At 37.6% G+C, this 23,343-nt stretch overlaps 1 protein-coding gene across 1 annotated transcript in view; it reads right to left on the reverse strand.

Annotated features, from left to right (window-relative positions):
- Positions 1-5,706, reverse strand: part of LRP1B (LDL receptor related protein 1B) — a 1,787,379-nt gene extending 1,781,673 nt beyond the window's left edge. The window contains exon 1 of the mRNA XM_024744102.1: positions 5,520-5,706. Coding sequence (XP_024599870.1) covers positions 5,520-5,706 — 187 coding nt within the window. The remainder of the gene's footprint in view (positions 1-5,519) is intronic.
- Positions 5,707-23,343: the final 17,637 nt, after the last annotated feature.

Here is a 23,343-nt window from a genome sequence, read left to right on the forward strand (position 1 = left end):
AAATCATTTATGAGGAGAAAACATAGATCTAAAATTGTGAACCCAGCTTATAGCAGAAAAACTTCTAATAGAAAAAAAGCATACAAATTTTGAAGGTGTAAGCTTACTTGTTCTGATGTGTTGCAGAATCTTCTGAAGCCTTCATTCCCTTTTCTACAATATAGAGGGTTCAGATGTAGTTGGACAGATTAACAATTTGTTCAAATGAGGCCGCGCAGAATAGCGACAACAGTGACTAAATATGATTGCAAGCACAATACTCTTCAAAAGCAAGTGAGATTAAATATACTCATTGGCACATATGTGAATTAGTACAAAAAGTAACTTTTTAGAAACTCAAATTAATATTTAGAGATATTTTCAAGTTTTTGTAAAGTTTAAATAATGGAACTTCTTTTTCAAGGAACTAAAGAAGGCTAAAGTATCTCCTTCTAAACAAAACAGCTGTAGAGTGCCCCCAAGGCTTAGATTTGTGATTGCTTTGTTGCAATTTTGTTTTTATGCCTCTTAGTCAACCGGTTGTTTCACAGGTAAAATTTGGAGAATAACAATCCATATGAAGATGTAAAGCAACTCCACAGAAGAGGATAAAAGTATCACTCTTAGTTGTTTGATTGGTTAGAATTATTTTGCCCTCCCCTTCCCACCAAAAAAAAAAAAAGAAAGAAAGAAAAGGAAAAAATGATTTGTGCTCTCTATGCATCAAGGTAGGTTTTGGTCACTATTTTTAGATTAAATACAAAGATTCGGATTTCTTCAGAGAATATAAGGAAGGCTTTTTGAAGTAACTAGAGTAAACATGACTATTTCCTGATAGAAATTTGGTCCAGTATATTCTGGCTAACTCACTATAAAAGTAGTCAACCTTTTGCTCTACTTTTCTTTAGCAGTCCAGCTACTAAAAACATTGTTTTAAATTATAAACATTGGGTGCAGCATAATTACAGACATTTCAAAGGCAAATACATTTTGACATTTATTTCCTCCACTGTATGATTCTGTTACAACAAATTATGTGTTAAATGGAAATTCATTCATTAGAATACTGCATGTTCGGAGTTGAAAAATGACTCAAAGTTCTTTCATTTCGTAGTTTTGTTTTTCAAGGAGGCAATCATAACAAAACTAGACATATACTGTCTGGGTTTTTTTAAAAATAAAAGTTTCATTTAAAAATCTATCTGGGACTTCCCTGGCGGTCCAGTGATTAAGACTTCGCCTTCCCATGTGGGGGGTGCTGGTTTGATCCCTGGTCGGGGAGCTAAGACCCCACATTGCCTCGTGGCCAAAAAACTAAGACATAAAACAGAAGCAATATTGTAATAAATTCAATAAAGACTTTAAAAATGGTCTATATCAAAAAAAAATCTTTAAAAAATCTATTTCCAATTTTCAGGTTAGAGTGGTGTTTTTATAGGTTTTTATGCACCAAGGAAGCCGTTTTAAAGGAGATATCTTCTTTAAAGAAGGTATATCTATATAACAGGTGGGTTCCACTTACTGCTAAATTAGTTTAATGACATCATGTTGGGACAATCATGTTTAACTTTTAGTGTTAATTCTACTTCTTTGAATGTAGCCATCTAGAATGAAGATAAGTGTTTCCTTTGTACAAGAATTGTTTTGACAGACAGCCTCAGAAGATAGAGAAATGTATCAATACATCTGCTTGGTACCTTTTACTACATACAATCCCTACAACTAGGAAGGAATTGAAGAAAGAGGAGGTGACGTTTCACAGAAGATGTAAAAATTAAAAGCAGAATCGTGAAAAAAACTATCAAAGAATGGAGGGAAGATACAAAGGTCCCTCATCATTGTAATCCTTATAAAAGACCAAGTCATGTTCAGTCCAGGTGACTTTAAATAAAGCCTATCTTTACGGTACACCCTAGGCTCTGAAAAGAGATTGACAAGACAAGCAGCAAGAAACTAATGTCCTGGATGCAATACACTTGCAAACTAAAAATCTCTGCATGACTCTACCGTGAACGATAAGCAGCATTTACAAAGTGTCATCTCATTTTTAAGAATATATTAACTATATCACTCATCCACCACCCTTTCTAAGAATATTTCTTTTACATTCACTTTAAAAACTCACTACCATTTACCAATTCTAGCACAGTTAACATTTAAGTTTTCTGCAGTATTCTCATGTGTCTCTCCATTCTTTAGGTTTAATTATATCCAGCCTCACACATTTCCATATGATATTTATTATGATATCAGAGGAAAACATTTATCTTAAGAAACTATTTTGTCTAAAGGTTTACTTTAATCTCTTCTTTAAGGAACACTAATTTGGATTCAGCCTCTTCCTAAAAGTGTCATTTGGCCTTCTCCCCCATCCCCCTTCTCTTTCCTTCCCTTATTCTGTTTTCTGTAATTTACATTCTTTCTTCTTTCAACACATTGAAATTTTTCTTTTTCTATTGTCTCCTTTACTTTGTACCATTTTCAGTTTGAGCTGGAGAGAGAGAGAGAGAGAGAGAGATGAAAACTCACAGATTATAGAGACCTCTTCAAAACAAAACTTTAATATTTCTGGAATATAAAGAGACACGGCTTGCAGCTCATTCTTCTTTGAGTAGAGAAAGATTAAAATTTTGAAATACACATGATTGCCAGCTTTAGATGGTTTTATAGACATCTACATTTAAATGATTACAACATCATGAACTTTAATTATTTGGAAATACATTTCCACAGTTTATCAGACTCAAGAATGTAAAAGAGACTAGCTTTAGTTCTCTCAATCCCTTTTCTGCTCAGAAAACTTGACAATTTAAAATATACCTCCTTTTAAGTCTTAATCCTTATCAAGCGATACTTTGATGTGATATGACATTGTTATATGACACATTGGTTGATTCTAAGTGAACATGATTTATCCTCCACATTCTGCTGTTAAGAGTTACAAAGATGTTTCCTTTTTTCAAATGTGATGAAATCTAATAAGAACTGACATGCACATTAGCTTATCTGTACCAAAATCAGTGCAGACTAAGAAAATAAACAACATAGACTTAAAGGACAAGTGGATGTGCATAAATTGAATACAAGCATACAGTTCAAGTCTTTTTCTATTTAAAAATTTTTTTGAGTTTATACTCGAAGGGAAGAGAAACATAGGTAGAGGGTAATATAACCATTTCTATCTAGTTCACACAGTTTAAGAAGCTACCCCTTACTCAATACTTATTTGGAGAACCTGAAAGTGTTTTCTCATTTTCTGGCATGAAGCTAGGTCTTGCACTACAAAACACACCTGTGTAATTCACAAGCCTGTTCTAGTCTTCAAGGACAACTGACATAAGCCTGGGCAGAAAGCTACATCTCATTAACCTCTTTCTTGAGCTTATGTTCCCATATCTTCTGTTTCAGGATTTCAGTAAGAGAAGTTTGTCATAATGCAGCAGCACTTTCTTTTTTAACTTTCAACAAGATTGCTCTCTTTTTCTCCCCCCTTTTTCCAAATAAGACCCACCCTTTTCACTTTTGATAGCTAGCTGTGGCATTTTTAGCTCTTTAAAAAGTTATGTTAAATGTGTAATAATGGTAAAGTGTTGGTCTATAACTATTTTTACTTGTGTTATCCAATATAGTACTTCTGATGCTGACATGATGATACAATGGGACACTATTTCAGTTTTAGGAAAAAGTAACAATCCTTTTCCATGTACCCTGTTTATATCTTAGATATCCCTCTCCCTATTGGAACTAAATTGACACCAAATTCTAATCCTTTTAATTATTTAGTTTTCTATCTCAGAAGAAATTGGGGGTCTATATATTTATATTCAGGTATTCATTCCAATCATTGTAGCAATGGCCCTATTCCTCACAAACACATACAAAAGCAATGAGGACTTAGTTCTACATGAGGTCAAATTTCTGGAGAATGGGGACTCACTCAGAAAGAGCCCAATAGCAGCAGTCTGCCAGTGCCATTCTATTTTGCTAGCACACAGGACTGAAAAGCTTCATTCTGTTCATCTGTTCTCGTCCAACTTCAAACATTCTTCCTAAGAAAGGTTGAGAGCTGATTGTTCCAGATCAAAGGCATCATTTCAAGTTAGAGCTATGTGCTTCCATTTTATCAGTATAGTTTAACTATTCCACACCAACTTCAAGGCAAGTTAAGGCAAGTTCAGAAGCCAAATGGTTAGGTGGCAATGATATGTTTAAAAGACGTATCAGTAAATGTCAAGACTTCCTAAAGGAACTCATATTAGTCTCAGTACTGGTAAATGAAATGACAAGTGTGGGTATGTTATAAAGACTATAATCTGGTTGCCCACAGCAGGTTGAATAGAAACACTACAATTCATTCCCCTGTTCTTTCCTATAATGAAGCAATAATTTTTAGTCAATTCATAATTCGCTTCATATTAACACAGTCACTAAATCTCCCAATGCAACCTTTTGTCTACTTGCTTGGCATTGAGATCTGTACATTTTCTATCTTTCTTACTTCTTTTTTTTTCTAATTAGCCCAAAAAACAAAATGTATCAGTTAATATGAACTCATGCTATGATTTAGAAAAACAAACAAAAAAACTAGATCTATGATACTTCTGATTTTACTTTAAGCAGTTAACCATTCCAATGCCAACGGCCCAACTATTCATCTATTTTTTTTTTTTTTCACCCGTCCGACTGTTGTCAAAGATTATCAAACTTGCACAGGGATTCTTGGGTTTCCAGATCAAAGTTTACAAAATCCAGATTTTATAATGTCCACCTCCTCTCTCCTTTCTGCTCTGCTCGCCATAACCCATTCCCATTTAAACTTGTACCATTCATCAGCTTTTCGGACAAAAAGCAAGGGCAAAACACCAATGGTGGGTGAGCGTCTCCAGGCACCAAGAGCTGTGTCACAGACCTTCAGAATCAAAAAAGTCAAGCTCAAGCAGGTGACTGCGCCCAGAAGCTCCCCGAAAGCGTTAGCTTCTCCTTTGATGACCCGAATCTCTCCGGAGTCTGCCCCAGAAAGGGGCTACAGAGAGGAAACGGGCTGGAGTCGGCGCTTTCCCCTCTCCACAGACCCTGCGTGCAGCAGGTAAGGAACTTAACCCTGGAGATAAGTTAAGGGAGCACACACTTAACGCGGAGCCTCCGGAGCCCGCAAAAGCTCGAAGCCAAGAGAGTGAGCGCGGAGGGAAGTCTTGAAAACGCGAACGCTGATCCCAACATCTGCAGCGCTTGGGGCGCGGGCAGAGGCGCGCAGTCAAGTGCAAACGCTCCCGGGGGAAACGAAATCAGGACCCGCAAAGGGCCAAAGGAAAAAGCTGTGGGAGAGCCAAGGACTCGGGTAGCTGGTTCGGAAATCCCTCACCGCACTTCTCACCACCACCCCCACCACCCCCGCCCCGAGACCGGCGCACAGTGGCCCAGGGTCCCGGGGAGCGGGGCCGCAAGGACTTAACTTCCACACTCACTTATCTGCAAGCGTCGCCCAGCAGGAAAGCCAAGGAAGTCCGGGGGCAAGGAAGGGGGTAAGGTGTTCTCCTTACCTCGGTCGGCTTCCACGGTCAGCACCTTGGCGACAGGCAATAATCCCGAGAGAGTGAGTAAGGCGAGGAGAAACTCGGACATCGTGGTCGCTCGGGGAGGAAGCCAGCGCCGGAGACTGCTGGGCTGCACCCTCGGCCAGGCGGCGGCGGCGGCGGCGGCTCGGAGCCCCGAAGCGAGCAGCGTCATTTACAAATGTCACTCGAAATTCTTCAGCTCAGTGAGCCCAGCCAGTCCGCCTGGAGCAGGATGTGGAAGGTGTACGGATGCGCGCGTGGGGGGAGAGAGTGTGTGTGAGCGCGAGCGAGCCGCTCGTGTGTCTTGACTTTTCAATGCAGGGTACGTCTGATCTTACATCACGCAAAGAGGGGCAGTGAGAGATGCCAGCGGAGGGGAATTCACTGATTAATCACCCGGTCCACCACACACCCTCCGTCGTCCACATAAATCACATCTATTACTTAGTAAGAGGCATTTAACACAACAGGAAAATACCACCGCGAACTGAGAACACCACAAATCACAATTATTTCAGTCTCCTTGAAGAGAAAGTAACTCCAAGCTGGTTCTGTAGGGATTCGGGTCTTTAGAGAGGAGGGGAGATTTTCTGCATTGGGCTGAGCCAGCCAGGCGCCTGGGAAGCTCCGCACTTAACAGCCAGTTCGGAATTATCAGCCACCAGCGCTGAGATAGATGCTTCTCTAGGCAAAGCAGATTTGATCCCTTCGCTCCCTGGAAGCTTCCTTCCCGGGAAGGAACGACTAGCCAAGTAACTGAGCTTCTGTTAGGGAAATGGTTCCCTCTGCTCGCCACACAAATGCAATGCTTTCTGAGCTGCACTTTTAACTTTTGTGCTGAGTAGCACCTAGGGACAAAGATAAAAATATAGTGACTCAGCAGAAACAAAAACAAAACAAAACAAACCCCCAAAGTCATCACCCGTTGCATGAGAAGGGAAGGTGGTTGGAAAGAGGCCCCTAAGCAGGGAACCATAAAGCAAACAACTGGCACTTTTACAGTGGATTTCTCTTTTTAAAAGGATACCTTGAACCATTTTGAACATGTTTTGATGCTTTTTCTAATTGCTTGTTTTCTTTTCTTCTTGCACATAGTATAGTGGTAGTTTAAGAACTTTCCCAAACCATCGGAGGCATTAAAATGAATCAGTGCAATTAAAAACAAAAAAAGTTGTTTTTATGACCTCTTTTTAAATATGATCATCCAAGTACCTAAAATTTTAGTTACTTGAAAATGGTTGAGTTAAAACTCAGAAATCTTAATAGTTGAAGGCTTACCTTTTTTCCCTTGTGACATCAGTAATTCTTGCCTAACAGCAAAGGTTAAAAATGTTTTGTATTTAATGTTTAAAAACCTGAGATGAGTGTAATGGAAAACTATAAGGAAAGCACCAAACTAAGCAACAGGATGACTGAAAAGGAAAGGAAAGATGCTTTAAATACTTTATTCAGTTTACCAGTTGAAACTTATTTTAGATGAACGCCAGCACGATGAGCTAGCTGCTTACTAGAGTAAAATCATCCAGAAACATCTTTGGATGCTCTTTAGAAACCATTAAAATTAGACTGGGTCAAAGAACACAGGTGACTATGAGGGACATTGCCACTTAGTCTGTGATTATAAAATATGTTCTTTAGGTCAGTTTTGCCATATTTTATATATTAAGTTTACTTTCCCTTGTAAATTGACTCATTTCATGCCTAAAAGATGACTCATTCCACATTTAAAAGTTTATGTTTTTTTTCTTTTGAAGTTGTTACGCTTATAATTTCACCTAGTCATTTTATCATTTCATATAGGAAACAAAGAGTTTTCCTATTTTACTTCATATAAAAATTCAGAAACTTTGGAATGAGTGGCAGAGTTCAAAGAATAAGTGAAGAGCGGGAGAAGGGTAAATTTTGAATGATGCTCAAAGTCATAAATATTTCTTTCTCAAGGGTCCACAGACCTCTGCATTCTGTGAAATATGCAGTCTTTCACTGGAACAAAGTAAGTAGGTGTCTTTCTGACATGAACCCATTCAGTCAACTAGGAGGTCAGCTATTAGGAAATCCATATCCACTTAAGTCTTGGCAGTAAAACGAGGAGAGCTCACAAACCATGCTAAGCACATTCAGGTGCTTCCTCTTCTATATTATTACTACCAATTACCCCCCCTCTCAAAAATTGCAAGGTAGAGGAAAGCAGCCAGGAACAGTACAACCAACCAAAGACTCTTACCGTGTACCAAAGTGCTGTGATTGAAAATCAATGACTCACTTCTGCAGTATATGTAGCAGCCCTGGATTCCACTCACAGCTATTTAAAGGGAAAAGTTATGAAAGATAATCAGAGAAGTAAATTCCTGGCAGATTTTTATTCTAATATATATTCTCAATATGTTACATTTTAAATATGTAGTGCCTCCTAATAATAAATGTATTAAGTGAATTAGGCAGAATAAAAACCAGCTGATCCCTTTTAGATAATCTGGTTGACTTTTTAACTGCCCTGAATGGAAGAAAATCAAGGATGCATTGTCCACACATTGTGACCAGTATAATAAAGCAAAATAGAATTCCTTTTTAGTAGTCAACAATCAAATCACCATGTGTGAATGACACATGATTCAAAATTATGGTGTAAAATAGTGGTAGCAATCATGGAAGTTAACTATCATATAGGCTAGTATACCAATGGAAGATGATAACATTTAACATCAATTATGAATGATTCTCAATCTTATCTTTAAAACAAAGATTGGGACTTATTTTAAGAATGCAAATAGATGTTATTAACAAAGACCTAAATGGTATAAAAACACTCCATAGCAATTTGATGGAAGAATAGATATTTAAGTATGAGCAGTTGTCAAGTGGGCACAACATGTAGATTTAAATGCATGATAAGCAGATTTTTAAGACAAAAGTTATAATAAGGACACTGGTTCATACCACAAAGCCATAATAATATATAACAGAGTAAATATTAATAGATACATATTTGCTCTAAAACTGAAATAAGGCCAGTGTCAAAAGGAAACAGAATAAAATTGCCCCATACACAGATCACTTGTATATGGTGGTTCTTCTTCCAAATATCCATTGAAAATGACCAATTCATTAAAAGAGAGAGTTTTTATGGGCATCAATGATAAAGGTCCAGGCCAAATTTGAGTTTTAAAAATAAATAATTTACTTCTAGATTTTGAATGACTATCCAGATATAATGAATTACATATAAAAGAGAAAGCATAATTTCCTATGAAACACTTTTATTTCCCATCATATATACTTTAATGAAAAAGGAAATTAACAAAGTACATTATTAGCGAAGTGAGAATAGCTAGTTACTGTTCAAATTCTGTGTTCCGATGGCCCATTGTAATTTCTTCATTTCTAGTCAGAGTTATCAACACTGACAAGTTAAATAAATTAATTCATCAAACTATACAATGTTATGAAATCTCTCATTGAGATAAATTAAACAAAGTAGAACCAATCATTCTTACTTTCTGCTCTAAAACAACACACGAATATTAATTATCAGTCAGTGGTAATCTTATATTTCCCAATTAGAGCCACGGTTTGGATATATGTGATCAAACAGCAGATTTCATTTCTGCTAACTTAATTTTCTTTGTGCTGTTGGGGCTTTTACCACAGACAGTAACAGTTCATGCACTACACACCTGAAAGCCATACTTGGAGGAGAACCTGTGTCTCCTAACAAACCGAGAAGGACAGTCTGTCCCATGGAAGTGATGTGTGTGAAGGAGAGTTGGCCTGAAAGTCAGGTTGCTAGGAATTTCTGTAGCTATCATTCCAAGGGCTGTTAGAGTTCTTACCCTGCCTTTCCACACAGAAAAGTTGCCAGGCAGCAGCAGACACAGGATGAGAAGGAAAAGGAAGGGGATGGTGTGGGGAGAATGAGAATTGTTAAAGAAACATTATCAGTGATTTAAAATAGAGTTACACTGGACAAAGCCACTAAGGAAAAAACAAAAACAAACAAACAAAAAACTTTAGATTCACTTTATTTCTCCAACTGCAGCATTTCAATGCATATCACATTTTTAACTGCTTTCCTTCAGCAGTGTGCTGTGTTTGGTAACACGCAGTTTGGTAACATGCAGTTTCAACGAGGACATGGGGATTTAGCTGAGATTAACAACTTTAATTAACAACTGAGATTAACAACTTTAATTCCCACCATTTGCGAAGTATTAGGAAGTATGTACACCTGTGAAGAAAATTAAGGGTGATGTAATTATCTAATTAAACCTGGAAAGTAAAAGTATTTCCAGGCAAATTAGGTTTTTCTCTTTGTATATGTCTCGACTTCTCTCTACTGTCGTGATCTGTAAATGCTTCAAGGTATACATATTACAGTGAAAACCACAAATGATAGGCAATTATAACTTTCAAAGGATAAATAATAAAAGGTCAATACGGATTTGATTATTTTACATTTTCTCTGACTCTTGTTTGACAAACTTTTGACAGTAGGGAGGAAAGGACTCTTTATGGATTTAGACAACCTCATCAGGCAACAATTGACTTCCATAATAATAACATAGACTCAAGAGACAAATCTTATTTTGCTTTTTGGATATGTCTTCAGAAGGCACAATCAGTAGTAATGCAGTCCATGTGTGTTTTAAGTGGGAGAGGGAGTTGGAATACAGATATACCCAAAACTCATCAAATCCTCCAGATGTTCTACTCTTGTAGAAATAGCCCTTGAATTTCAAGTCAGTTGCTGATGTTAAGGCTTGTTGCTATTAGTGCTTTTTAACCTTCACATACTTGTGGTCAAGATGACCTCTGCACCTTCATCTCCATCTACTAGAACAAAGTTAGTGTTTCATGCTGGGAGCTGGTTACCAGTGGTCCATAGTCAGGATGCACTTTGTCTGAACAAGCTTTTGAGGATTCTGATCTCTATCATTTTGGTCATCATCTTTCTGCTCCTTAATTTTTAGAAACTCTAAGGTTGTTGAAACTGGAAGGAATATCTCTTCCAATCTACCACATTTTACAGATGAAAAATACTTAAAGGAAAAGTGCCTCTCTGAGGTCACATATTTTATTAATGTCAGAAACAGCCCTTGAATGAAGTTCCTGGTACTTTCTTATATAGGGAGCCTCGTTGATATTCTTTTAGATTTTTTCTAGCTCTGAGGACTGGTAGCCCAGGGCACTCGAATTCGTTCATTCACTTCATAGCTATATATTACATAACAGCCACTGCACTCAGCTCTGTGCAAAGCGCTATGAAGAAAACACACATGGTTCTTGCACTAGCAGAGTTTCAATCTATATCAAAGGTCATTTCAGTGCTAATGAGCTGTTGTATGATCAGGCCACCAGATGGCTGTTCTCTTGCTCTCTGTACCTCCCCTGCTTGACCTGCTTCACCTACACCCTACTCACATGACTGACCTTCCTACATACTTGTTGCAACCCAGCTAGTGATTGTTCTAATCTTTAGACCAAAACATCCCCACCATGATAGCTTTTCCAAGGTGGGTGAGGGGCGTGCCCTCTGCTGGTTTCCCTGGTAACCTATGAGCCAACCTGAAGTCAGTTCCCCTTTTAACGGCAACCTCCTCCTCCTCCCTCTCAGAGCAGACTCCTGTCCTGCCTGCATCTACCACACAATGTGGTGTCGCTCCAGGACCTTGCTTCAGACATGTAAGATCCCCCTTTCAATTAAACAATTGCTGTCTCTGTCGTGGACTCCGGACTCTTCCTTCAGTCTTGAAGCTGGGCAACTATAAGCCTTGTAGGCCTGTAGGGTGCAGCCCAACTGCCCTTTTACCAGGATCTTGTGGGATGCTGTTGTGAACCATAGGTATTGACACATAAAGTCCACTGCTGAGACCTCCCAATAAAATCAGGGCTGAGTCTTTCTTGGAAAATATCTTTACGGATAAACCTTTACAGAGAAACCTGAGCCTTTTTATTAGAATTAGACTCTGAATAAGAAATCATAAAATCTATGTTCAAATATCTCGAGTGTTGATACGGATATTTATTCAATCAGCACATTGTTCTTTTGATCTAGAACTTGGGAGGAAATTCAGAAATGTTTAGAATTCAGAACATCCAGAAGTTTTGTCAGTGATAACACACAAATTAGTCAGGAGTCAGTGGATTTTGTTGTGTTGTGGATTCACATAGACTCAGAGGACAAAAAGAACGTGGAAAAGTCTGTTTCAACTTCTATTCACTTATTTATTTTTATTATAGCTATTCTTTTGGGACCCTTTCAAGTGTTTTCTTCACTTTATATTTAGTAATTTCCTACTTAATATCCAAATGGTTTTTTTCTTGTTTAATTTTTATAGAGTCTTTAACATTGCACAATTTCTATAACCTCCCATATGATATTTTTACATGGGCTTTTCCCTACATTAGGTACTCAGAGACTGTTTGTCTTACTGTTGAATAATGACTTTCCACTTTTTCCCTTAAACTTGTTTAATCTTTCTTATATCTGCTGTTCCCTGGTCTTTCTGCCATGAAATACATCCCTGTATCTGAAGTAAACAGGATAATACAATGACAAAGATAGAAGTTAGCTGTAGGCAATTCACAGAGGACTGAGAAGATGGGATACCAGAATTATATTAATTACACTTTATATATACTTTAATAAAATGAGTCACTGTTAAAATGTAAAAAGTACTTTGGAGCTACAGTATCTTTGGCCAAGTTTTTTGTTTGTTTTTTGGGGACTTTGGTTTTGGTTTGTTTTTTACTTTAAGACAGGTAATTATTTTGTTTTGTCTTGTTGGCTTTAATATGAAGAGTAATTATCTACTTTTTTCTATTCCTTTATCTCATAAATTCAAAAAACACAAAACAGTAAAAAGAAACAAAAAATTAAAAAAGGAAGAGAGGACTTCCCTGGTGGCGCAGTGGTTGAGAGTCCGCCTGCCGATGCAGGGGACGCGGGTTCGTGCCCCGGTCCGGGAAGATCCCACATGCCCCGGAGCGGCTGGGCCCGTGAGCCATGGCCACTGAGCCTGCGCGTCCGGAGCCTGTGCTCTGCAATGGGAGAGGCCACAACAGTGAGAGGCCCGCGTACCACAAAAATAAATAAATAAATAAGGAAGAGAGAAGAGAAAAACAAACCTTTCTTCAAAGTATGCCTTGCTTAATTCCCACTGGGAACGGCTCTTCAGAGGCTGTCAGCAGCTCCATTTGGGCACGGTGCCCTGTCACAGGGTAAGTACTAAATAGGTGTGTGGTAAGCGGAGTACATTTGTGTTGAGTTTTTATATTTTTAAAAAAGTTTGCTTTAAAGAAAAGTTACAGAACTAACTTTTCCAAAACTTTATTTTTTCTAAGTAGAAAAATTCATTTCTCTCACATAGGAAATGTCTCTTGCCCTCTGAAAGTGCTTTTCTGTTATGAAAATTATACAATAAAAACTCAGATGCAAAAAGGAGCTGTCTAGTCCAGAACAGAATGCCCTAATTTTGTGTCAAGCCTTTTTTTCTGGGAAGAAAAATAGTGACATTTGGACCTAGATATATTTATCAAGATTTGTGAAAATGTGTGATTTTATGCATGAATACTGGCAAAGTTAAATTATAGTTGAAAGACCATTAAATGCTTTTATGACTTTCCATTGCTACATTCTGCATTGTAAATAGATTTTACCAAGGGTATCATTCACATGCTAAACCATACTACATAACAACAACAACAAAAAGAGTGTTAAGACAATGTTATTCACAAGCACACAACAGAAAAGTTAGAAGAGGATGAATAGCTATGTTTAGATACAGGATAACCAAGAATATTTTTGGTTATTCAGTCTTACATTGTGATTAAAAGCATTTACTTCTAAAAGAAGTACCAATTTGTACTTTTAGGTGTATATCAATCCTAATTTATTCCAATTTAAATTACTGTTATTTTCTTGCCAAAAGAAAATGAGTGGAAACTAAAAGAAATAGTTTTTATTCCCTTTACTGGACTTTGCCTAAAAACTATATTACCATGATATGAGAAAAAAGGAATATATATATATATAAAATACATACATACATACAAATATATGCCACATATTGACCTACATTCAGAGATTTTATAAGATTAATCAAAGGATTGTTGATTTTAGTCTTTACTTGTTATCTAAAACTAAGGAGATTAGTCAATTTGGACATTTACACAAAAGTATATCTAACCACTATGAAAACAGCTCAGAAAAAGTAACATACTCTGTTGTTCACATATAAGAAAATATGTTAAAGGACAATTTACTCCAGGTCTGAATTTGACTGGGGAGTTTAGAGAACCAGTCATGCTCCAAGCTTTGCGTTGCAAGTGAAAGCAAACTACAGTTTCAAGGATGATATGGAGGCAAGTGCCGGGCTGGTTTTGAGGCTCTGAAATTGATCCTCTCTGCCCCCAATTCCTCCATACACTTTAGATTTATGGAAGTCACAGTTTCCAAACCAAAATCAGAACACATTGCCTAATAAATATAATCATTGGGCAACAGGACATAATATTTCTACTCAAGGTGTTCCACAGAAATCCTCTTTGGCCATAATAAATGTATAAAAAATCCAAGAAATCTTAGTTACAAATTGTTTGTCTTCTTTTATTTAAAGTTTTATTTAAAGCTTTCAAGGTACATCAAGAACCAGAGATTCTTCTCAAATTATTGTTAGGGATTACTGACATATATCCCAATTTTATGAAAGCAAACATTTAGGCGCTTTAATCATATGGGAAAGAGAGTTAATATCTTGTTTGATAATGCGGACAGGCTGTAGGACACAACCATACCTGCAGGCAGATGTTTCAAGTTAGCAACTTAAATGGTACTACATGTGATTTCATTATTTGCAACTGTGATAGTGGTGAACAAGCTAAGGAAGGGAGGTGCTTAGTACTCATACATGCCTGTTTTAAGATCAAAGCACACATTAAGCTTGCTTATATGAACATAATAGAAGTGAAAAACACGTGCTCTGAGTGAAGTGCACTGGGAAGCGCTTCAGTGAGAAATTCAATGGGGGATTAGTATTTGTGCTGGATGGGATTCACATCACTATCCTGAGGGCATCTAGATGTTAACTTTTAAGCTACCATGATTTGGACCATATTAAAATAAAAAGCAACTTTTAATCTACAGTTTCAAAGCCTAAATGAAACATTTTCCCCATCACTTTAAAGAAAACACGTTTTGATCTCAATTAGGTGCCACCACAGATTTTCATTTAGGTTTGGGTTGAAATTAAGTCTTAGCTACCAAAATGGAGTTTAGTTGAAGTAGCATCTGGCACACAGGCTGCTGGAGTAGCTTTTCGTTGTCCCCTCATCTTCCTCCACTCCCAACCCCCCGAAAATAAATATCACCACCATTTGTTGTGACTTTTCTGTGCAAATGGTAGGTTAACTCCTCCTTAGGAATATTATTTCAAAAGTAATTTAAATAGCTTCTCACATTAATCAGCTTTAAAACCCAGAGAGAATGAGGTGAATGACTGTTTTTTACTGTTTTATGCAACTAAATGTCTCCAGAAAAGAACTGTCACTGGCATTGAACTATAATGTAGAAGAAACCTTGTTTGGAAGTTTGAAAGCACAGACCAACTCAGCTGTCTACACTATCATATCTTTATGCTTTTAGAATAATAAGGCTCATAATGCCATTTAATCCCACCTTTTAATATCCCTTTGTCTTTTACTGGGAAATAGTAGAAGCATGACAAAGACTATTTTTGTTTTACTCAGTTTTTTTTTGCTTTTTTTTCTTTGGTACGCGGGCCTCTCACTGTTGTTGCCTCTCCCGTTGCGGAGCACAGGCTCCGGACGCGCAGGCTCAGCGGCCATGGATCACGGACCCAGCCGCTCCGTGGCATAGTGGGATCTTCCCGGACCGGGGCACGAACCCGCGTCCCCTGCATCGGCAGGCGGACTCTCAACCACTGCGCCACCAGGGAAGCCCCCTCAGTTTTGTTCTTTATAGAAAAAGTAAGAGGAAAATGTGCCCAAGGGTTTACCCCTTTCCATCTAAACAAAATCTGAGAAAAAGCAGATTCTTCCATTCATAGTACTTGAGTGCCCCCTATAGGATACTCTTTATATTTTTCTTCCTGTAGCTAGGTAAGCATTTAAAAATTGTTACTGCATGGAATTTTATTTAAAATAAAAATAGGGACTTCCCTGGCAGTCCAGTGGTTAAGACTTTGCCTTCCAACGCAGGGGTGCGGGTTCGATCCCTGGTTGGGGAGATAAGATCCCACATAACTCGCGGCCAAAAAAACAAAACATAAAACAGAAGCAATATTGTAACATTCAGTAATGACTTTAAAAGTGGTCCATGTCAAAAAGTTCTTAAAAAAATAAAATAAAAATAAAATGATAAAAATAGATGTATTTGAAATAAGCAGTCCATGATATATTTTCCTTTCACTGTATCTTCCTATCTAAAAAGCCAAAGGAAATTATCATTTTAATCACTTAATTGTTTCTCTGCTTTTGCTAAAAGTTTCCCATACTCTAAAGTTCTGATTTACCTGCTTTTCTATTGTATGTCTGCATTTATTGTACCAATTACTTTGTTTAAAAATATGCATCTAAAATTTTTGTGTGTTTTTTTTTTGGATATAAGTATTTTGCTTAAAATATAAAATTAGCTATAATTAGCTGTAAGTTTTAGAAAATAAAAATAGGATAATCCTTGTGTGGGAGGAGGTCCAATTGTTGATCTAGCTGGGAATAGAATCTTAGAACTCCTTAAATTAACTTAACGTCTATTAACAGTAATGTAATAGAAATAAAGGAAGCATATACTTTCCTATTCCTGTCAGATTGATGTCAGGTGTGTGGTGCCTGAGATTTCTTGGGTTTTATAAGCCTTTTCTATTTGTACTGTAGCCTGGGGTTGAAAAGTGTGGATAGCGAGAAGGGAAATAAAATTCTAACCACAGTTAACTATGTCATATTCACCCTGCATTTATCTAGTTAAAAATATATATTCAATACATACCATGGGGACTTCCCTGGTGGCACAGTGGTTAAGAATCTGCCTGCCAATGACGGGGACACAGGTTCGAGCCCTGGTCTGGGAAGATCTCACACGCCGCGGAGCAACTAAGCCCGTGCGCCCCAACTACTGAGCCTGTGCTTTAGAGCCCGCGAGCCACAACTACTGAGCCCATATGCCACGACTGAAGTCTGTGTGCCTAGAGCCCGTGCTCTGCAACAAAGAGAAGCCACCACAATGAGAAGCCCATGCACCACAACAAAGAGTAGCCCACGCTCGCTGCAACTAGAGAAAGCCCGTATGCAGCAACAGAGACCCAACACAGCCAAAAAACAAAAAAAATTTTAATTAAAAAAAAGAATAAAATACCATGGCTGAGACTTTGCTATAGTCAGAGCAATCCGCTTAAGAGATAAGACCGTAATTAGAGCCTTTTAAAAATAGGCTATTGAATTTATATTCTATGTAATGTCCTTGGATCCAAAAAATGTTATTAATGTCTTCGGTCTAGGACAAAAACACACACACAAACACAGTTTTTGGCTAAAACCGTTTTGCTTTGGATTAGTTTATTTCTGAATGAGAAGCAGATGCAGCCAGTGGTAAGGAAGCAATGATGTAAGTGGGCAGTAAAAAGAAGGCCTTCATTTCCTTTCTTTCCTCTCATGCTTCTGCTCTCATGTATTTATTGCGTGCTTATTATTTGAAAGGCACGTTGCTTGGTGCTGGGATTACTTCAGCGGAAAGCCATGGCCCCTGTTTTCCGGAGCTATATGTCTAATGAGAAAATATAAATCCATCCAACATGTAATGGTACTACAGGAGAACCTATTACATTCACATTTCTATATAAACCTGCTGGAATCTTATCTGGCGTTTCTACATTCCCCATAGCAGAGGCAGCCTAAATTCCAGAAGCCTATCCCAGGTTGTAAGAAATAATTCTTTATCTATTAAAGAATAATTTAAAGAGTGCTAGACTAGTTAATCCAATGATTCAGTACCAAATCTCCCTGGCTGCCTACCCCACTTTATAGATTCATTTCTACATTCTGCCACTTACAATCTAAATGATTTGTGCCAACTACTTAAATTTGTCAAACCATAATGTCCACCTCAGAAGACTAGAGATAATGTCAGGACCTCCAACGGTAACAATTACTGGATTATGCTGACATCTGCTGTCACTCTGCCAGGCCCTTCACTTGTATTCCACACATGGGAATTTTTCAGGTAGCCTGTTGCAATGTGACTGATCTGTTTAATGGCCAATCTATTTAATGATGCTCATGTTCTAGGCAAATCCACTGTCCATTAAGCCACATTCTACAAGACTCACTGCTGTCCCCAAAGGAGATGATCAATCTAGTTGGAGAGATAAGATACAGACACACTAAGAAAAGATAACCAGGAATGAAAGGCAGCATATAAGAATTACAAAATCAGAAGTACAAAGTAGAAAGATAAATACAATGGACTTTGGAAAACAGCTGCTGTTATAAAGGAAAGTGTCAGAGTTAAAATTTCAGTTAAACCTCAAAATATATCTTATATTTATAACAATAGAGAGATTGCAGATTCTTTCTGTAATAAATATATAAAATCATACTTGATCTACTTTTTCAGGGTAATGAAAATAATCTGGTTATAGTGTAGCAGGAATTTTTAACAAAAAGATGATATGGAATTTTAGAAAGAAAAAAAAGTTTGTCAAATATCTTACTCTACACAAAGGTAGGCAGCTGATAGATGCTGCCTTGTTTTTGGTGTTTTAAAAATGTAAACTCTTTTAAAAATTCATACTGGCAGATATACATATGTATATAAAACTTCCAAATTTCTAGGAAGACAGAAGTAAAGAAAGCTTGCTTACTAACAACATGGAAAAGAAATGAAGGGGAGAGGGCAAAGAAATATATTTTAAAAAGGATGATGACTGAAAAAAGAACAAATGTACCTATTGCCACAATAAATGTGAATGCATTAAACACTCCAATTAAAATTCATTGATTTGCAGATTGAATTTTTAAATCCAACTACATGTTGTTTATTTAAAATAATTTTGTTCATAAAGAGTGTTTTAACATCTCTATTTAGCAAATAGTGTACAAGGACCTGAGAATTCATGGGTTAACTAGATATTTATAGTTCTTTCCTTCAAAGAAAAAATAAAGAAATATCCAATGATAAAAAATTATAGGCAAATATAACCTAAATATATCAAAGGAAAGAAAACTGATGTCAGAAACAACTGAATTCTAAGGAAAGAGCACACATTTATAAAAAGAGGATGCAATATACTGATAACAGTTAGAAAAAATTAATCATTACCCCATATATATCTTTCAGTATAGTTTAAAATGCAAGAACATGTAAAACAATAATCAAAATAGGAGATATTAAAACATGTCAAACAAAGACTTGTAGCTTTGAAAGATTACTGAAGTCACATTTATTTGGCCAAATTTATGAAATGTGGTACAAATCATTTTGATTTTGATGAATGGAAACTTATGTGTCTATAAATAAATATGTCATTTCTCCCCAAATTACCCCAAATATAATACAATCCAAAATTAAATTTCGATTTCTTCATTTGGAACTTGGCCAAATGATTTTGATATTAAGTTGGAAAGATAAATACACAAGAAAGCCAAGAGCATGTTTACTAACAAGAGTAAAGGAGAGGATGGTATTTGCACTAGAAAACACTACAGAAAAAATAAAGCTATACAAATTAAAGACTGTATCAGTGATGTAGAAATAAACAGAAAGACCAGTTAAACCAAATAGAAATTCCAGAAGCTGCTTTAAATAGAATATAGCATAGCATACAGGTAGCTTCAATACAATGTACAAGTTATTCAAACAATTTTCTAATTATTGATAGGATTTTTCACATAAATATCAATGCATTCTCTACTTTATGTGGACACATGATTTAAAAAATTTCCTGTGTAAAAAAAAAATAAAAAGTTGGCACTGCCCACAAGAGTCAGGTACAAAAACTAACCACAATAGAAAGGACTTTGTAGCTTCCAAAGCTGGGTTTAGGAGTTTTTGAAATATATTAAAGGCAGAAAGCAAATTGGACAATCACTGGGATCATATGTGGCCACTGTCCAAAAACTGCATTAAGGGGTGTAAAGAAATTGGTAGGAAGACTAAATTAATGTCTTTGTCCTATGTCATTATTGGGAAGACCTTAAGAATATTCCAACTGTTGGCTACATATGCAACCTGTTGTTCCAATTATCAGTTCAGTCCAAAGATTGCCTGATTGCAGGCATTTTATCAACCTGAAATGTCCCAGAACTTGGGGTACAGAACTGATAAATTTATTTTCAATTTTGGAATTTACTGAATAGAATCAGTAAATAATTGGAGGCAAAGCAAGTAGGTTTTTTTTTTTTTTTTTTTTGCGGTACGCGGGCCTCTCACTGCTGTGGCCTCTCCCGTTGCGGAGCACATGCTCCGGACGCGCAGGCTCAGCGGCCATGGCTCACGGGCCCAGCCGCTCCGCGGCATGTGGGATCTTCCCGGACCGGGGCACGAACCCGCGTCCCCTGCATCGGCAGGTGGACTCTCAACCACTGCACCACCAGGGAAGCCCAGCAAGTAGGTTTTTATATGAGGAATGGCTACCCATTAATGGGCTTCAATATTTGGAAGAACAAATACACATGAAAAATAGGGAAATTAATGTAATTCCTCTCTCAACGTTTCCTTCAAAAGGCCCTTAAGTGTTTTGATTCAGAGGCAACTAAAAATGTCACGGCAAGGCTTTAAGAAGGCCTATCTCTCCATCTCCCGGGAGAAACAGACAAAATGGTAAAAGTACACATTTGATAAACAATATCATTCTCTGGATCTCAGAGCCTTCCAGAATCAAATTTTCAGATGATATAAAGAGTGTTCAGGGCTTCCCTGGTGGCGCAGTGGTTAAGAATCCGCCTGCCAATGCATGGGACACCGGTTTGAGCCCTGGTCCGCGAAGATCCCACATGCCGTGGAGCAATTAAGCCCGTGCGCCACAACTACTGAGCCTGCGCTCTAGAGCCCGCGAGCCACTACTCCTGAAGTCCGGGCGCCTAGAGCCCGTTCTCCGCAACAAGAGAAACCACCGCAACGAGAAGCCCGCGCACTGCAACGAAGAGTAGACCCGGCTCACCACAACTAGAGAAAGCCTGCGCACAGCAACAGAGACCCAACGCAACCAAAAATAAATAAATAAATTAAATAAATTTTAAAAAGAGTGTTCAGGTAGTTGAATGCCCACTGTGAAAAGAAACTATAAGAGCAGGGTCTTTAGAACTGTGCAAGTAAACAGTAAAGGACAGATCTACATGATTATGGGAAGAACAAAGTCACTGAGCAGAAGAAACAAAGCAAAATTTACAGAATAACGGGCTCTAACATTTTAGTCATGACCCTGAAATTTACCCGGGAAATACCACTAATGATAGCACTGGAGTAGGAGCCAAAAATTTGTTTTGTTTTGTTTTCTTACCATAGATCCAGTAGTATGACAGACAGATAATTTAAACTTTTGATATTCAGTGTTCTTATCTGTGAACTGAGAATAATATCTATTTGATTGAGTTACTGGTATAGTTACAGGAGATAATGAAAATAAAGGCCCATAGTATGGTACTTGATATGTGGCTGAATTCTGGGCCAGAAATATTTCTTGAATCTAAAATCACTAGACACATCAAGATATGGTACCTCTTTAACCAAAAATGCCAAAATAGGAGAGTCCTATTAATCCCACATGTAAAAAGATCATTGGACCTCATAAAAATCTATTATCAGCTCAGTGCTGTGTGTCACCTAGAGGGGTGGGATAGGGAGGGTGGGAGGGAGACGCAAGAGGGAGGGGATTTGGGGATATACATATGCATACAGCTGATTCACTCTGTTATACTGCAGAAACTAAGACACCATTGTAAAGCAGCTACACTCCAATAAAGATGTTAAAAAAAATAGAATATAGCTCTGCCACATTAAAAACAAAAGATATTAATAACTGTCTAGACTGTGGATGGTTTTCAAACATGACTGTACATTACTGGGGAACTTTAAAAAAACTATAGCTGCTAGTGCCCCCAGAGTTTCTAAAACTGTTCCAAGGTGGGCTGCTGTCTGGATGATTCTACTATGTTATCTTCGTAGAGAACATGGAATGAGTGTCGGAAGATACAAGCTCAAATATAATGAAAAAAGGTGGGGGGGGGAACACATTTTCAGGTGGGAAAGAAGACACAGGAAGCTGGAAGAATTATGATAAAATTTGGATACTGCTGAGAATTCAGAAATAAAATTGCAGGTATCTCTCTTTAAATAAAACATCTATAAGTGGCGGGAGAAGGAAGTGGGAGAGAAAATAACTGATAGCAAATTACTTTATAAAGTGAATTACCTCACGAAAGTCATTGCTCCTAGAAATGGTACACAAAGAGATTCAATGTAAGCTTATGTCTGCTTGATTTAAATTACACCATCATATGTTCTAGGGAAATGCAAAGCATTTTTATTTAGCACATCCCACATTAATGGTCTCTAATAACTGAGGTCTGGTAGGACAGCCTAGGTGACTATCACCATGTCAGTCCATAGAGTTTGAGGGATGCCCTTGACAATGATTTCTGGTTCTGAGAACAGCACCAGAGAATGATTATGGGCAGCGTTTACCTCACTGTGCTCTTGTAGAGATTATCTTCTGGCTTGAGGAGGTTGCTACTGTTTATAGAGCCTGAAGTTCAGGTGCCTCTGCCTGTAGGAATCCTAGTAAGCCAGAATTTTGTTTTAAAAACCTGGCGTTTTTTTTTGTTTTCTTTTCTTTTTCAATGTACTGAGCTAGAGTGTTCACTGCTGCTATTTTCCACCATGCTCACGGCTGTGCCACCTTATTTGAAATTATACTTCAGAGTTCCCTTGACATGTTCTGTTTTGCACCTTTTGCTCACAGTTGATCCCCTTCAGTTTCACACACAAAACCTGTTAAGGAAGTTGCTCAGCTACCACTTCTCTCCTGCACATGTCCAGTCCAAGGGAATGACATTGAGGTGAGTACCACGTCAGTGCTAACAGACCGCGTGGGGCCCAAGGTTTTTCTGGGAAACGCAACATCTATGTCTCCAACTTAGAGGAGGCAAGATGCAAAAGCATTTAGAGACACAAGTCATTTTAGAACTAGAAGGGTCCCTAGGGACTTTCTCTTGGAACACGTCATTTTATCAAGAAGAAATATAAATATCCAAGACTTTACAGGAAGTTTCCAAGTTTATATAGCTAGATAGTAACAGAACTGACACAAGAATCTAGATGCTGTGCCAATACTCCAATCCAACATCACATTACTGTTACACCACATTACTTCCCCACTGGTAAATGCATGTAAGAGACAATGAAAGAAAGTTGTTCCAGTAAAATGTCCTTCTTATTAAGCATTAAATATCTGTTAGTGAGGGCACTGTCCAAACACCAGTATTCAATAATAGCTTGACGTTTTCAAGAGACCTTCCTACACATAAGAATGTGTGGCAGGTTGACTGACAGGGTTATTACAGCACTGAGACATCCCTAACAAGAACTAGATTTAAATAGAGTATATGGCAATTATGATGTGTCAGTGGCTAATGAGGCATTCTCTTTTCTAAATCAATTCTAGGAGTCTTTAGTAACACTGATAAAGCTATATGTTCACACTAAATCTGATAAAACCTATTCTGTACTTGTCATGGTTATGCTGGTAAAATATCTATTTTACCACATCTATAGATTTTTCAGTGAAATCCCAATTTGATC

This window comes from Neophocaena asiaeorientalis, unplaced genomic scaffold, assembly GCF_003031525.2.
Source record: "Neophocaena asiaeorientalis asiaeorientalis breed wild unplaced genomic scaffold, Neophocaena_asiaeorientalis_V1.1 scaffold11, whole genome shotgun sequence".
Lineage (NCBI taxonomy): Eukaryota > Metazoa > Chordata > Mammalia > Artiodactyla > Phocoenidae > Neophocaena > Neophocaena asiaeorientalis.